The sequence below is a fragment of the Sinohyriopsis cumingii genome, chromosome 4 (assembly GCF_028554795.1).
Source record: "Sinohyriopsis cumingii isolate HCF-2022 chromosome 4, ASM2855479v2, whole genome shotgun sequence".
NCBI lineage: Eukaryota > Metazoa > Mollusca > Bivalvia > Unionida > Unionidae > Sinohyriopsis > Sinohyriopsis cumingii.
The window spans coordinates 111,996,762-112,012,623 of record NC_142964.1 but is presented as its reverse complement, the minus strand read 5'-3'; the positions used below and the strand labels follow the sequence as shown (position 1 = coordinate 112,012,623).

The 15,862-nt window shown below is 37.7% G+C and overlaps 2 protein-coding genes across 2 annotated transcripts in view; both read right to left on the bottom strand.

Moving 5' to 3' along the window:
• The window catches only part of LOC149801902 (arrestin domain-containing protein 2-like), a 56,312-nt gene that overhangs the window by 22,180 nt on the left and 18,270 nt on the right, over positions 1 to 15,862 (bottom strand). Inside the window, exons 5-6 of the mRNA XM_089956286.1 lie at positions 7,527 to 7,709; positions 269 to 500 (exon numbers count right to left, since the gene is read on the bottom strand). Of these exons, the coding sequence (XP_089812412.1) occupies positions 269 to 500; positions 7,527 to 7,709 (415 nt within the window). The remainder of the gene's footprint in view (positions 1 to 268; positions 501 to 7,526; positions 7,710 to 15,862) is intronic.
• On the bottom strand, positions 13,071 to 14,702 carry LOC149801903 (zinc finger protein 862-like). The gene is made up of 2 exons (XM_089954430.1): positions 13,570 to 14,702; positions 13,071 to 13,481 (listed from the first exon to the last, which is right to left on the bottom strand). Exons 1-2 carry the CDS (start codon positions 14,521 to 14,523, stop codon positions 13,071 to 13,073), a joined length of 1,365 nt encoding a protein of 454 aa, XP_089810556.1. The 5' UTR covers positions 14,524 to 14,702.

Here is a 15,862-nt window from a genome sequence, read left to right as displayed (position 1 = left end):
CCTAAATTCATGTACAGCTCTGATATTCATTGTCAATGCACAAAAAAACATTTTCTTAAGGCCAGCTATGTTTGTATCTCAACAAGTACAAGTAGCCCTTTGTAATTAATTGAGTTACCCTTTAACAAAAAAGATATTATTACAGAAAAACAGTTTGAGATTTTGATATAAAGTAGTAATATAATCTTTAGGTAGGCAAGTTATGAGCAAGTTCTACCAATTTTCCCCTTTTAAAACTAAATAAGGTGCAGTGAAATTAAGGTCTTACGCAGGTAAGGTAGGGGGCTGGGTGACATAGGTGGTGCTGTTGGCTCAGTTGTTGCTATTCCTTTGGTGTAAAATGGTGCTTGAAAACCAGCAGGAGGAGGCGGCATGCTGGAGGGTGGTGGATACTGAGACAGGAACTGTGGTGGAACTGCTGTTCTCAGTGGTATTGTCCCTAATATGATCTCCAATGGTATCTCCAGGTCAAAACTGGGACCTGCAGGATCAACTTCAAACTAGAAGTGAGATACAAAAATATAAAAAGTGCTACAAAAATATCCTACTGTCACAGAAAGATAAAACATGCTGTAGAAAGCTTAAAGAAGGCAACTTTTCTAAAACAATAACTGGACAATTTAATCCTGCAAACAGCATTTAAATTAAAAATAAGATAACATCTTGGGCTCTAAAAGGAATCTTATAATAGAAACAATGTTTACACTGCATGAATTGAACACCATATCTTTTAAAACATTGTGGATAAACTGGTACCATAAATCTAACTAACACCTTAACTCTGAAAGCAAGACCATTTCTTAATGTCTAAAAGTATGTACTAATAGTACAATGTAAGAAAATATTTACTTTCTTATTTTAAGCCCCCAAATCAGCTCTTTGCCAACTCCTACCCTGTAAAACTTTAATCAAGGTACATGTATCTATGACAGTGATATACCCATGAAAAGAAAGTAGTGGAAAGTGGAGAGAAAAAAAAGGGAGGTATGTCCAATACTGAAAAGAATTTTGTATTTCCCTAAAATTAAATGAAAAAATGTAAAATCAACAAGCTATTGGTATTGAGAGGGCTCCACAAACTGCAATTGCTTAACAGGGCCTTAAATATATAGGAACTTGTTTTGGGAAACTGGTAGAATGTGCTTCTGTTGAACAAATTTGGCCTAGTAAAATAAATTTCTTCCAGAATACTTACCCAATTATAATACTTTAGGATAACTACTACTACCTTGCAAATCTGGCCAAGCTAAAGGGAGCTAAAAGTTATCTGCTAACCTAGATGGCGGTCAGGCAAATTAATCTCCCTCTAGGTAAAAGAACTGATGGAAAAAACCAGGAACCTCTCAGTTAATACTAGAGTGGAAGGTATGCTCTCTATGGATGTAACTGTGAGGAGGCTGGGAGAGTGTATGTGTATCGGAGTTGGGTAAGTATTCTCGAAGAAACATATTTTACAAAGAATTTTTTTCTTCTTCGTTAAATATGTTACCCATTCATAATACCTTAGAAGATTAGGTAAGAGGAGGAGGAAGGTACATCCCCTTACCCAAGAGATACCACTTCTGGTCCCCAAAGGTATGTGAGACAGCTTCTAGGTAACTCAACTGGGGGGGGGGGGGAGGCATCTGTCGGGACATAGCTTCAAATAGGAAAATAATCCCCTCCCCGCAAATCCAGTGGATGTCAAGAAGCTGCGTCTTCATAAGCTTTTGATTGACCTGGAAACGTGACCAATTCAGCTGTGGATATAAGTCCCACCAGATTGATTTGGGCCCTTTCGGATGACAGATCTCGGCAATAAAAGCTAAAGAATGTGGACTCCAATTTCCATCCCAAGGCTTGAAAGATGTCAGCTAGAGAACAGTTCTGGTCAAATATTATGCTGTTGGCAACTACTCTAACCTCGTGAGCCAAAATGCATAAGAAGCTCATTTGAGCTATTTCTCGATATGCAGTTATGAGAAAGTCTACGTTGATATTTTCTCTTGCTCTTCTTTTTAGGTAAAAATAGGTGCAGCCTCCCTTGACACAGTGGATCTATTATATTAAGGTACCACTGCAAAGCACGAAATGGGGTCTGCAGCTGATGTGTTCAGACTAAACAGGTTTCATGATGATGGTTATCCATGGAAGGCAGCCTGTTCTTGGTGATGAAAGAGGATGCCATCACAAGTAAGACTGACCTGATTTGTCAGAACTGCATGTAATTCAGGTCTGCTGATAGGGCATGTATTCACTAATTCTGCACACCACTGCGTATGCTACAAGGAAGAAGGTCTTGTAAGAATTGTGTGCCTTGAAAGTGGTTCAAAAGATGAGTTGTTCAGCCAGGTTAATACCCATGATAGGTTCTGCTTTGGGCACAGGACTAAATTTTGGCCATGTATACTCAAAGATAGAAGGTTGGATAAGTCCTCTTCTGTGGTGATGAAAGGCATCAGCGTTCATGAAGCAGTAACCTTTTCTCATACTCAGTGCGAACTTTCTCCATTTTAAGAGCCAGAGGAAGTTAGCTATGTGTGGTTCAGATTCCTGGAGAAGTATGACATGTTTGTTTGTGCACCACTGGGTGAAAATGTGCCATTTACCTTGGTATGCTTTCAGAGTGGAAGGCCTTATTGCTAGCATGATTCTCTCCATGACAAGTTGTAAAAATTGTTTATTTCTGTGAGTGTGTTTAATATAATCCAGACGTGCAGGTCTGCGTAGGAATGAAACAACTGCCATCATGGTTGTTTGACTAGATACGGGAAACAAATTCTTGATTTTCTGAGGAGTTTGTTTTGAGATTGACAAGGTCATTGATCCACAACTTTTCCCATCTAAGTGGCTCAATGAAGTTAAGGCAACACTTTGATTTTCTTGCTTTCTGTCTCACTTTGCAATCAGAGATGTTGGAGTGTTGGCATATCCATCAAGGCTGCTCCATGGAGTGTAGGCATATCCATCAAGGCTGCTCCATGGAGTGTAGGCATATCCATCAAGGCTGCTCCATGGAATGTAGGCATATCCATCAAGGCTGCTCCATGGAGTGTAGGCATATCCATCAAGGCTATTGCATGGAGTGTAGGCATATCCATCAAGGCTGTTCCATGGTGTGTAGGCATATCCATCAAGGCTGCTCCATGGAGTGTAGGCATATCCATCAAGGCTGCTCCATGGAGTGTAGGCATATCCATCAAGGCTGTTCCATGGAGTGTAGGCATATCCATCAAGGCTGCTCCATGGAGTGTAGGCATATCCATCAAGGCTGCTCCATGGAGTGTAGGCATATCCATCAAGGCTGTTCCATGGAGTGTAGACATATCCATCAAGGCTGTTCCATGGAGTGTAGGCATATCCATCAAGGCTATTGCATGGAGTGTAGGCATATCCATCAAGGCTGCTCCATGGAGTGTAGGCATATCCATCAAGGCTGCTCCATGGAGTGTAGGCATATCCATCAAGGCTGTTCCATGGAGTGTAGGCATATTCATCAAGGCTGTTCCATGGAGTGTAGGCATATCCATCAAGGCTGTTCCATGGAGTGTAGGCATATCCATCAAGGCTGCTCCATGGAGTGTAGGCATATCCATCAAGGCTGTTCCATGGAGTGTAGGCATATCCATCAAGGCTACTGCATGGAATGTAAGCATATCCATCAAGGCTGTTCCATGGAGTGGAGGCATATCCATCAAGGGTGTTCTGATCTATTGATAGAGCATATTTCTGCCCAGGCTAATGGGTCCGGGACTGGAGAGGTTAGGATTTGGTATTCCACTTTGTCAAAGAAAGGTCGATCAATGATCGGTCCCATCTGGTACATATCTGAGTGAAAACCGCGGAATGAAGAGACCATTCTGAATGTTCTGGGACGAAGACTTGGCTAGTACATTAGGCGTCCTTGGATATGGCAAACTTGTACATGGATTTGTAGTTGACAACACCTTTAGAAAGTCCCACACCAGGACCCAAGGGTCTGGGGAATTAGTTCCTGCTTTTCATTTGAGATAAGTCACCACTGAAGAGTTGTCAGACAAAATGAGAACTTCCTTGCCATTTAAATATTCCTGTCACTAGTGAAAGGCTTTCACAATGGCTATCATCTCCAGATTATTGATATGCAGATGTCGTTCTTGGGGAGACCATGCATTGCTGGCTTCACGAAAAGATGGTAGTAGGTGGGCTCCCCAGGCTTCCATACTTTCCTTGGTAAACTGCAGTGTGTGTGTGATTTGGACTGGGTGGAACATCATGCTACATGTCTGTGGCATGATGCACCAGTGCTAGACATCATTATAAACTGCCACAATGCAGACACATAGCAATATGACTGAAACATTGTTAAAGCTACGTTAAAAATCCAAATCACACACACACAAAAAACATACTATTATACTGGAAAAATCTGAGACACTCTGAAGAAGTTTGGAGGGAGGGAGGTGCACTATGGGGGCCATTGGAATTTTAACATTAGTGTTTTGATCATTATCGAGGCTTATGGATTTAACATTATGTTTGGAATGGTATAGCATCCTAAAAATTTTGAACACTGTGGAAGACTACAGCACCCTTATGGAAACTGAAAGTGAAGGATCAAATATTAAGTCCAACTGAAACGGAATATTGGAATGGAACACATGATGAAAAACACTCACTTATTAGAAATGGGGAAAATCAAATGGGGAAAATCAAATTTATAATAATGTTAAGGAGGTGCTCCAAATACCTTTTGAATTCAGTAATCACAGACAGAACCTTAGCTTTCCTGTCCATAATACATATTTACAAAGGTAACAAACTCTTCCCAAACTATTCCTCTAAACTGCTAGGTAAGCACATTGTTTTTGCCAGAGGAGGATGCCCTTATTTGCAGGAAAGTGGGAATGGTTTAACTATAATATGATTGGGTAAGTATTCTCAGAGAAAACATAATTTACTAATAACTCTGCTGTCGCCTTTCCCCAACTGCATTATCATTAGGAGAATAGGTAAAAGGAGAAGCTGAGCATACCACCTCTAACATGGTCATCCTTGAGGGAATATGGAATCCAGGGATCGTCCAGGGCTTCGCCAATGTCGCAAATTGCGATTTTGTTTCCTTATTGGCGACAAAAATATCCCATCTGGCGATTTTTTTGGCGACATACTTTTGGTTATTTAATTTGTACATACAATCATGACTAAGCAATGCATTGGAATCAGTCTGTTACACAAACGATCCTTTGTTCTTATTGACAACCCCATCTTTACAGTGCATTGTTACATCATGATCTGCTTATGCTGACATCTGGGCTGAGGACTGTATGCTGCGATACAGTCAATCATGCTACCGCACTATACCTACAACTGACCGACTTCTGAAGACGCGAATAGAACAGATACAATTGTTTGGCTAATCCTTCTGTTTTTTTTTTTATACATACACCAATACAATAGTTTTGCTGAACCTTCATAGAAAACTGATAACCTTTGAAGTACCGACTACTGTGTATAAATACAAAGCAAATGGAAAAAATCTCAATCACAATTACATCTGTCGCCAGTGCAGCATTTTACTCATTGATCTTTTCCTTATGCCATCAGTCCCGTGTTACGGCTGCAGAGACTTAAACTCCGCAACAAGAAATAGTAAAAAAAAACCCAAACAAACAGTTTTGCATAATTAATAATAATTATTTATTTCTCAAAATACAGGAGTGAAAGAATCCCTAAATTAGGTGTGAATTTATGCTTATATATACGGTCCAGTATTGCCAGGTGTTGACTCGTGTAAGTTTCATTCGTGGGAATGGAGATCCTATTTTTCTTGTCGATAAAATTTATACAGCATTCAGTGATCATTCTTGGAATTTAGGAAGCAATTCGCTACCAGCTTTGTGAAGCTAGCCATGGGGGGGGGGGGGGGGCTGCTGAGAGACTACTGGTGTCACCTGTCAGCGCTGTAGACTGTGAACGTGGATTCCGTAAGATGAACCTCATAAAAACTGACATCAGAAATAAGCTCTGCATCCTATCTCTCGAGAATTTAATGAGAATCTGCATGTACAGGTGTGAAAAATTAGACTTTGAAACTGCATTCAGCAAGTGGGCAGCCCTAAAATCACGACGGATCTTCATGTAACACTTTGTAACATTTTGTTAATGCTTGTTGTAATTAAAGTATTAACTAACCCATCTTTTGTAATTTTCATTGCCTGTTACATTAACAGATTAAATTAACACTTGGAAAAATGTACACTACTTGTTTTGGCGACACTTTTTGAAAATTGGCGACAAAATATTGAGGTTGGCGATTTTTTTTGCGACAGCTTTTTAAAAGCCAGGACCATCCCTGGAATCCTCCCCGTATATCGATAAACCACACTCCTAATATCAGAACAGCACAAATGGCAGTCACCTAAGCAGTGATGACAGTACCCGTGTAAGAAAAAAAGAAAGCAACACATTTTTCATTACTGAGTAAAATACCTCGGGAATCCAGCAAAAGTGCTGTCCCTCTCAAGTGGTAAGGTTTAAACTGGTCTGGTGATGGTCTGGGCTCGGCTGCAGCCATCAGACCTGCAAGATTTGATTCTTTTTTCTGAGAAGCTGGATCATGAAGACATGGACTTTAGAGGGGTGACCATGCATGCCAGCCAACTACATTATGTCTCAGATTGCCTTGTTCTGTTTCAACACGAGGCTTACAGAGATATCTCTGATTTCATGAGCTGAAATTTTCATGAGGCGTGCTTGATATCTAGAGACTCCATTTACACTGTGCATAATACCCACTTCAGTCACAATATTAGGACTGCCATTGCATTTTTCTTCTTGCACCTTGTGATCAAAATAATATAAATATATATGACAGAGAGATTCCAGTTCGTGTTTTTTTGTTACTCTTACAGCCTCTCTTTAGCTAAGACTTTTGTCAAAGAGAGAAAACACGAATAAATTAAATAGTAAATGTAAACTATGAAAATACATACCATATTCCTTTTTGGTTTAAATATTCAAAATAGTTATATCCATACAGACTCCATTCTGGTTAAATCCCAAGAATGACCATTTCACATGCTGTTGAATTTTCTTTGCAAGTATAACGACCTCTCCTTTCTCAACAAATAAGATTGTTTTTCTAAAGTGCATGTATTCTTCCTGTACTTAGGCAGCAATTATTTTTGATCTTTGCTCATGCTATATGTTACTTTAAATTGCTGTGAGTCCAATCACAAGTTCAAAAGATGTCGCTGGTTGAGAAATTTACACGACTAACCTCCAGACATTTCCTTTCATTATATGGTACCGTATCTATAATACCCATGGGTTGCCTCATTTCCCTATTGGTTGCCTCGCTAATCTGATCTGGAATAAGGTAAGGGTCAATTATACACAAATTTTAATTACACTGACATCTTCTCCTTTCTGACAAACTTTACATTTTGCATATGCCAACATATGTATTCAAAGGATTCAATTAGTAATATAAAGTGTAAAGATCTAAAATGGTGTGCAATCAATGTTAGCATTATTATCAGTCATTATTTCATTATTATTATTACCTGTAGTATGTATACAATGTCAATGATTTTGCATCCCTCAAGTTTAGATGGAGGTAGTGGAGGTATGACCATTCTGTCACTGGACCAAGTGTCTGAACCAAAGGGTGCTATCTCCCCATGCTGGACCCTTGCTACTTCAGTTGCTACTCGTTTGGACTTGGTTGTAGCATGGTATCTGGCAACCTGGAATTAAACAAAAAGTACTCTTTTGCTTATAAAACATATATGCCCCTACTGCAGACATATAAAACACAATAGTGTGTGTGTGTGTGATTTGGATTTTTAACGTAGCTTTAAAAAAAAATCAGTCATATTGCTATGATATCTGTAGTGTGATAGTTTATCGTGATGTCTAGCACTGGAGCATCATGCTGCAGACATGTAGCATGATGTTCCACACAGTCACATTATCCTGACACCAGGCCAACAAGTCATAACACTAACCTCTTAGGTGGCACTATACAGTTTCGCATTTTCCATAGGGTTAAGATTTTAAAGAAAAAGAATTTCCCTGGCTTTCCTCACTGGTTATACTGGCTATTTAAAAAAGACCTTGTATATCTTAGGTATAATTAAAAGAACCTTTAATTCCCTTTATTTTGATGTATGATTGATAGGTGTACTATGGGTTATAGAGTATACAGCTTGGCCTTACTTCAAATGTGAACCTTTCAAAAAAAGTGCTAGCTCTACTAGGTCATTTTCACTTCCTGAACTTCAGAGGTAAATTGTATAAAAAAGAGCTGATAACCTTTTTTACATTTTACATATTTGGTAATTCATTCATTGCACTTTCAGAAGCTGGTATTGTCCAGTCTGGCAAAATTCATTTTCCCTATTTTAATAACTGCTATGTATAGTGTACTTTAGACTAATTCAGGCTGATTTTTTAACACAAGAGAGCAGTCATTTTAGTTAGCAGTGTGCTTAAATCATGTAAAATTTCCAAAAGTACAATATCCAAAGAAATATCATCCACATTACATTACTGTAGCATATAGGTATACCAACATTCTCTCCATTATGCATGTTTTAAATGCAAACTACTTCACCTTACATACGTCACTCTCTCTAAAGTACATATTAATTGGTGAGCGCCCCTTAATGTTGAGCATCAAGCGAGGCACTGTTAGTACCATTTTTGTAAGTCTTTGGTATGAATCGGCCAGGAATCAAACCCATGACCTCCCACATCCAAAGTGGATGCTCTAACCACTAGGAAACCAGAGCGGAAACACAATATAGAGTTCTGTTTATCCACCTCAGTTGGTTTATGCCTAATTGTGCTAAAAAGGTTATTGTCTAAAAAGTCTATACCAGTCCAAGAACTTCAAAAATGTGTAGAAAATGTAAACATTTGTGTAATGGCCTGCAAATCTAATCAGGTCATCGACATGAATGCAAACATGCTAGCCTAATTTCATTTGTCTACAATAAGTGTACTTTTTTGCACTTCTACCAACATACTTCTTGGTGCAGACAAATTGGCATAAAATGTTCCATGGTGATAAAACGAATCTGTTAGGCAAAGTTCACTTTTGAATAAACCCATCTGTTTTCTTGGAAAGCGGTCATAATCAGTTGCAAAAAATAGCAAATAAAGAAAGTAATCTTTTGCTATTCTCACGCAGCAGTCACCCTTTTTAAGAATATTCTCAAATTTATATGAATGAAATTAAAGAGTTGTTGTTGTTGTTGTGGGGTTTAACGCCATTTTTCAGCACGATAGGCTATACATGGCGGCCAGTATTAATGGTGGAGGAAGAACCCGGAAAACCCCGTAAAGAACCACCGACCCACGAGAAGCTACTGGCAAGCTTTCTCACATGCCCACATTGGCTGAATCTTAGACTCGAACCGCCGGAAATTAAAGAGACGATAATAAAAATGACAAAAAACTTTCTACTGATTTATATTTATTTAATTTTTTCATGTAGCAGAAAAGCATAATTCATGTTCAGTTTAGCAGAAAACATAATTTGGAGAGAAAAAGGCATAATGATTGACACCAAAAGCATAAAGATTATGCCAAAGGCATAATGGTTGAGAAGTATGCAGTGGTTTTGTGGGTCAGTGGATCTTACTATGGCTTTCCCGAGTTCTTCTTCCACAAGTTATATTGGCCACCATGTATAACCTCTCATGGGTTGTAAAATGGTTTTAAACCGACAAAAACAACTTTTAAATTAGTACTTTCCCCTTTTTCACAAGGAACAATTAGCCTTCTGCCAAAAACATTCAAGTCAGACAGCTCTAATAAATTTAATGGATCACTTGTTGGAAGAAACGAAAAATGGCAATTTATCTGGAATAATTCTACTTTTAGACTTTAAGCCTTTGATCTGCTTCTCCTAAGTATGCTACACTGTTACAGATTTCACGACCATACAAAAAATTGGTTTAATTCAAATTTATGACTAAATAGGAAGCAAACAAGTCTCTTTGGGAAGTGTGGAAGGAAACAAGTCTCTTTGGGAAGTGTCCACTCCATCCCATATTATATAAGGCATGGTGTTCCACAAGCCTCCATACTGGGTCCCCTCTTCTTTCTTTTCTTTATGAATGATCTTCCACTCTATACCCAACATACAAACACTGACATATTTGCTAATGATGCATCAATTTCTTCATCAAGGAGCAATGTCTACTGCACAGAATGCAAACAAAGTTGAGACCTTATAACAATATCAAGAAAACAAAATATGATGGTAGTGAGTGAATTTAAGATGAATTGCATGCGTATTGGAACACCTAAAAGACGTTGACAGCAATAATATCGCAAAGTGAAAATGAAAAGGATTTAAAGCCATTAAATGTAAGAACTTAAGTCTAAAGTGGGGAAAAAAGTACACAGTGTACTCTGTAGGTTCCTCACATTTGAAATAAAATTGTATTGCTTAGAAAAATAAAGAAGTACCAGACAAAGGACACCAGAATTTTTGAATATAATGCTAATATATATTTTCAAAGATTGACAACTGTTCAGCAATATGTGGAAATTATATTAGTTCCCTATCAGAATTCACAGACAGGCTTCGAAGGCAAGCAGCTTGGGTTTTTCTTAATGTTCTCTTTTAACCCCCATCATCAGGCATGTTCAAAAAAATAAAATGTTTAAATTAAACAAGTGAATTGATATTCTGAACACAGTTCTGCTTTTTAAATTGCACACAGGAGATATTCCAGAGTACATGACTAAATTATTATATAAAAAACATCTTCTCCCTATAATCTAAAATCAAATTTTAACAACAGTTTATACTAACCAAAGCAGAGCACTGAACAATTCTAAGGAAATCTATAGTATTCATCTGTTGAAATATGGAACTCACTTCTTAATCAATCTGTTCAAGAATGAGTTGTGGAATTTATTGCCATATTGCTCTTCAAATTTATTAATTGCTTGTTTTGTATCTTTTATATCAGCATATTTATAAAGCATGTATAAAATATCTTATATATATATATATATATATATATATATATATATATATATATATATATATATATATATATACTTTACTACATGCCATATTTGTACAGAATAACTTAAATGTATATCGAAACATAAGTGATATTCATTGCTGGTATAATTGAAGACCTTGTTTTACATAATTTCATATTGTATTTTAGTATGCATCTGTAGATGTGTCTACTTGTAAATAGTTATTTTCAAGAGAGAGAGTCAGAAAAAACTTGCATGAAGACACTTTTGCCTTAATACACCAAAAAAATACTTTGTAATTTTTTGTTGTTGAAGCAGGCTTCAAGGAAGGATAGTTGTATTTAACTGAGTTAACTTCTTCAAATAAAAACAGTATTATTATCATTATTATTATCATTACATTATTATTATTATTATCATTATTATTATCATTATTATTATTATTATTATTATTATTATTATTATTATTGGTCAACCTCATAGTAATAAAATGAGAAATCATTCTGTTGTACATGATTTTTTCTATAAGATTCTCCTCTTTGATGCCATATTCCAACAGCACAGGAGACGCCAAAGTCTTCAATTTTATGCCTCTCCAATATTGAAGCAATCAGACTTTTGTGAAGTTTCCGCATTCAAGCAATTTCTTGAAGGTGTGACAATTTTCTTCTTTGGTGCCACTATTTGGGAATAAATTCTTAGCTGGAAGTTTCATTTTCTTTGTGACTTTCAGCTTGGCTTTTGTGGGTTTTACCAGCTTGTTTACTAGAGTACTCATATCTGCTGTTGTTGTTGTTGTAGGTTTTTTTTCAGCACACGATAGGCTATACATGGCAGCCAGTACTAATGGTGAAGGAAGAACCCGGGAAAACCCCTGGAAGAACCACCGACCCACGAGAAGCTACTGGCAAATTTTCTCACATATCCACCTTAGCCGAATCTGCGACTCGAACTCACGCAGACAGGTGAGATGGCAGTGATCCATAACGAAAAGCGCTTTAGACCACTCGGAGCCCCGCTCACATCTGCAGTCATTTGTATTGCTTTCATGACACTGAGGTAAATAAATCAGATACCCATCATTTCATGCTTTAAATATGGCATCAATACAAATGTTAAAAGGCACAGCATCAAGGTCATGTCATTTGATGTAACATGGTTAAAAAAATCACTTGGACAACAAATTTTTCATTCAATAAAAAATCTTAATAAAACAGGACTGGAAATTCCCTCAATATGGCATTTGAATTTGTTGAATATTTTCATCGAGACTATTGCAATATGGAATCATGATGAGCTTATTTTTAGCCTCTCAACCAAGAAATCTTACGGGAGTACAGGATTATTTCTGGATGATCTCAGTTTTGCCATAAATGGGATTCTTAGAAGGAAGGAAAATGCAAAAGTATAAACACAGTTACTAGATGTGCAATGGGAAACGACTGCTTCACTGATTTTATTCATTTCAATATAAACAACTTTTGCACAATCTGGACATTGATTGATGGTTGGTGCATCTGTACCAGGTAAAAACACACATTGTTCACCTTTGTTGTGCCACTTTTAGTGCATAAAATCTCTTTTTATGCAGACTTGGTGTCTGCTTTATGTGAACTGCATAAAGAATGCATCCTGGCTACCTCCAAACAATCAGAATTAAGGGCTGACTATTGTTAATGAATCAATCACTAATCTTTAAATTAAGCTGATTTCCAGCACTGTTTAATACTATTCCCTTATATGAAACGTATAAAAAACACCTATTGCATAATTATTTTAAACTGATTTCCAGCACTATTTAACAATATTCCCTCATATGACACCAATTAAAAAAAAAAAACTAGCATATCAGTATATCCCCTAGGAGTGTAAAACTAAGGGTCAAAAAAAAACTTTGGTATCAGAACTGGGGGTCAAATGAAAATATTGGGGGTCAAGTCCATGGTGACAAATTTTCATCTCATCCCTAATCTTTTTTTACCTGAACATATGAAAATACGAGTATTGCATGCTAACTTTATCTCAAACTGAAATTAAAAATCAACAAACAAGCTCAATAATCAAACAATCATTTTAATGCATCTACTCTCATCATTATCTTATTTCTTCCTGGAACAGATTTCTTGAAATTTGATGCACAAGTTTTTTGCAAACTCTTGCTTGTCAGGACGTTTGGCTTCATATCTAACAAGCATTTTCTTATGACGAGACGTTGATGAAAGACTGTTTCTTTTGAGTGAATGTATAGCATTTTCGACAGAGAACCCTCTCTCACAAGGCACAGATGTAAGAGGGATGGCCAGACTAATAGCAGCAAGCTTAGCAAAGTTGGGGAAAATATCCCCTCCTTCTTGAAGAAGTAGTTCACTGATTTCAGCCAACCCCTTCTCTTTATGTCTTGAAATGTAGCATTTGAAGCAAAGGAAAGATGCCTTGGTTTCCTTAGGGTCAATCAGAGGATTTTCCCCTGTTCCAAATTGTTCAATGAGCCTCTCATGGACTAGAGAGGTCTTTCAAAATATGCATATCACATGGGGAGAATCTTTTTCTCATCTCTGATTCAACACATGCTACAAACTCTTTTCTGAGATTTCTGACAGACTCTTTAGTACCCTTATGATATTCTTTGGGTTGTACACCTTGGTATTTTCCTGACATGTCAAGTTGACTGTTTAGTTCAGTCACACGTGGTGTGTATCCATCTACATTGCTGACATGATCTTTGAGTGTTTCCAGAGTAGCATCAAGTATATGTTCTACCTGATCAATGTCAATGACCTCCTTCTGAAATACTTTGCTGCATCTGGTTACCTCTTGCAGGACATCAAGCAATAACAATGTTGATGCTAGAAACTTGTATGTATGTACCTCAGCTAGGATGCCTTTTGCTTTTGAAGCATTTACAGAGTCATTCTGAGCTGCTTCTTGCTCAAGTGCAAGAACTATGCATCCCCAACAGCTCTCAATGGCTTGCACAGCATCATGGTGAGACAGCCATCTCACCTGGGTAGGTTTTTTGAACCTATTCGCTTTCTCTCCCATAATCTGGCACATGTCTCTTATCCTCTGATATCTACAAGCTGAATATGAAAAGAAGTTGTAGATTGTGACCAAAACAGACTGGTACTTTTTCATGTATGCTATGCTTGCTGCAGCCCAGTATGCAACCAAGGCTAACCTATGAGCAATACACCAGACACTCACCATTCTTTTAGTCTTCTCTTTCAGCTGTACACCCACTCCAGATTTTGAATCTATCATGACATTTGCCCCATCAGTGCCCAAACCAATCACCTTCTTAATATCAATCTTGTATTCCTGGAGAATATCCATTAAGGCATTTGTGATTGTTTCAGCTTTTCCATCTTGCACCTTCACGTTAGCTAAATATTCAGTGTGTGCCTTCCCACCATGAACAGTTCGACAAAATATAACCAATTTCTTTTGCACAGCAATATCCAAAGACTCATTCAGAAGAATGCCCAGGTATAGAGAAGTATGGACCCTTTGCTGGACCCTCTCCTTGCAAACTAAAGAGGCTGCTGCCTGCATCTCAGACACAATCCCATGCTTCTTGTATGTCAGGGTCTCATTCTTTAGCGCTGAACAACCATTGTCCCTCTAAAAAAAAAAAAGTAATAAAAACTTGCATATCATCCTGTCACAGAGCACAAGTCAGCTGGTATGAAAGTTCACTAGGTGATGAGTTTACTAGGTATTGCAGAACCAATGTTAATCCCTTCATTCAGTGTTATAGTTCTTTAACTGAAAATTCTATTTTTAAAAAAAGTAAACTGGAGTGGACTGATCAATGACCATTTCAATTTATAAATTAATTCGATCTAAAGTAATAAGACATGAGACAAATACACAGACACATCCAAGCAGAAAGAGAAAGAGAGAGAGAGAGAGGAGGGGGATTTTACCTGAAGTTCGATTAAACCAGGAAACTGTCGGTCTGGAATATTTTCTCGGCACATATGCACTGCCGTTCTCATCTGTGCCACGAGGCTAGCGTCTACCTGCTGTTAGCATTTTTCTCGGCAAGTGTCCAGATTTCGTTGTTGCGAAATAATCCCTTCATGGCGAACAAGGGCGGATTTTTGATAGTTCTTTGACCCAGTCACAAAAGGATTCTTGACTTTGGAAGTCTTTGCACTCACCCGAACACAAGTCAAGCATGTCATTCCAGTAGATGAAATGTATTCCATCCAGGGGAATTCTTTCTTCCATTTATCGTTGAAGCTACGTGCCACAGTTACTTTTATATGTTCATCAACCTTCACCTTCTTGGCTGATGATTCTTGGTACGCGTGGTTTTCCTCTTGAGGTCTTTTTCTATTTAGAAATATATCAATGTTCCTTTGCTTCCAGGACATGCTGCTGAGCCTGAAGAAAATCGTGTAATTGCAAGATATGGGAAAGCTATTCCATCATAATAAAGCCTACACTAGAACCAGACTGGTATGAGCTCGCGAGATTAGGGGAGGCTACTCCATCATAACAATGCCTACACTCGAACTCGGACACGATGTCATCATTCGTCCACTGCATTGGAAATTGAATACATCGCAGCGTGTACATCCTTTGTGTCAAAAATATGCATGGTAATAAAAAGTGTGCGTCAATTTTTTTTAACGTGCATCTCTGATGCATAACTGTGCGTAAAGGGAAACACTGGCATATTCTGAACTGATTTCCAACACTATTTATCACTATTCCCCCACATGGCACATATGAATAACTATTGCATACTGTAAACTTTCTGAGTGTGGCCATTCATATGTAACTTTGATTTTCCACTCAAAAGCTTAATTTCTTCTTCCTTCTTGCTGGTCTACCATAAAGCAAAAGTTTCTTACAGTTTCAATGATGTGAAACCACAAACAGT

Coding starts and splice junctions, on each gene's coding strand:
- LOC149801903 (XM_089954430.1), bottom strand. CDS start 14,523: ATGCAGGCAGCAGCCTCTTTAGTTTGCAAGGAGAGGGTCCAGCAAAGG. Junction 13,482..13,569: donor ATAAGGGTACTAAAGAGTCT/GTCAGAAATCTC, acceptor ATATTTTGAAAG/ACCTCTCTAGTCCATGAGAG.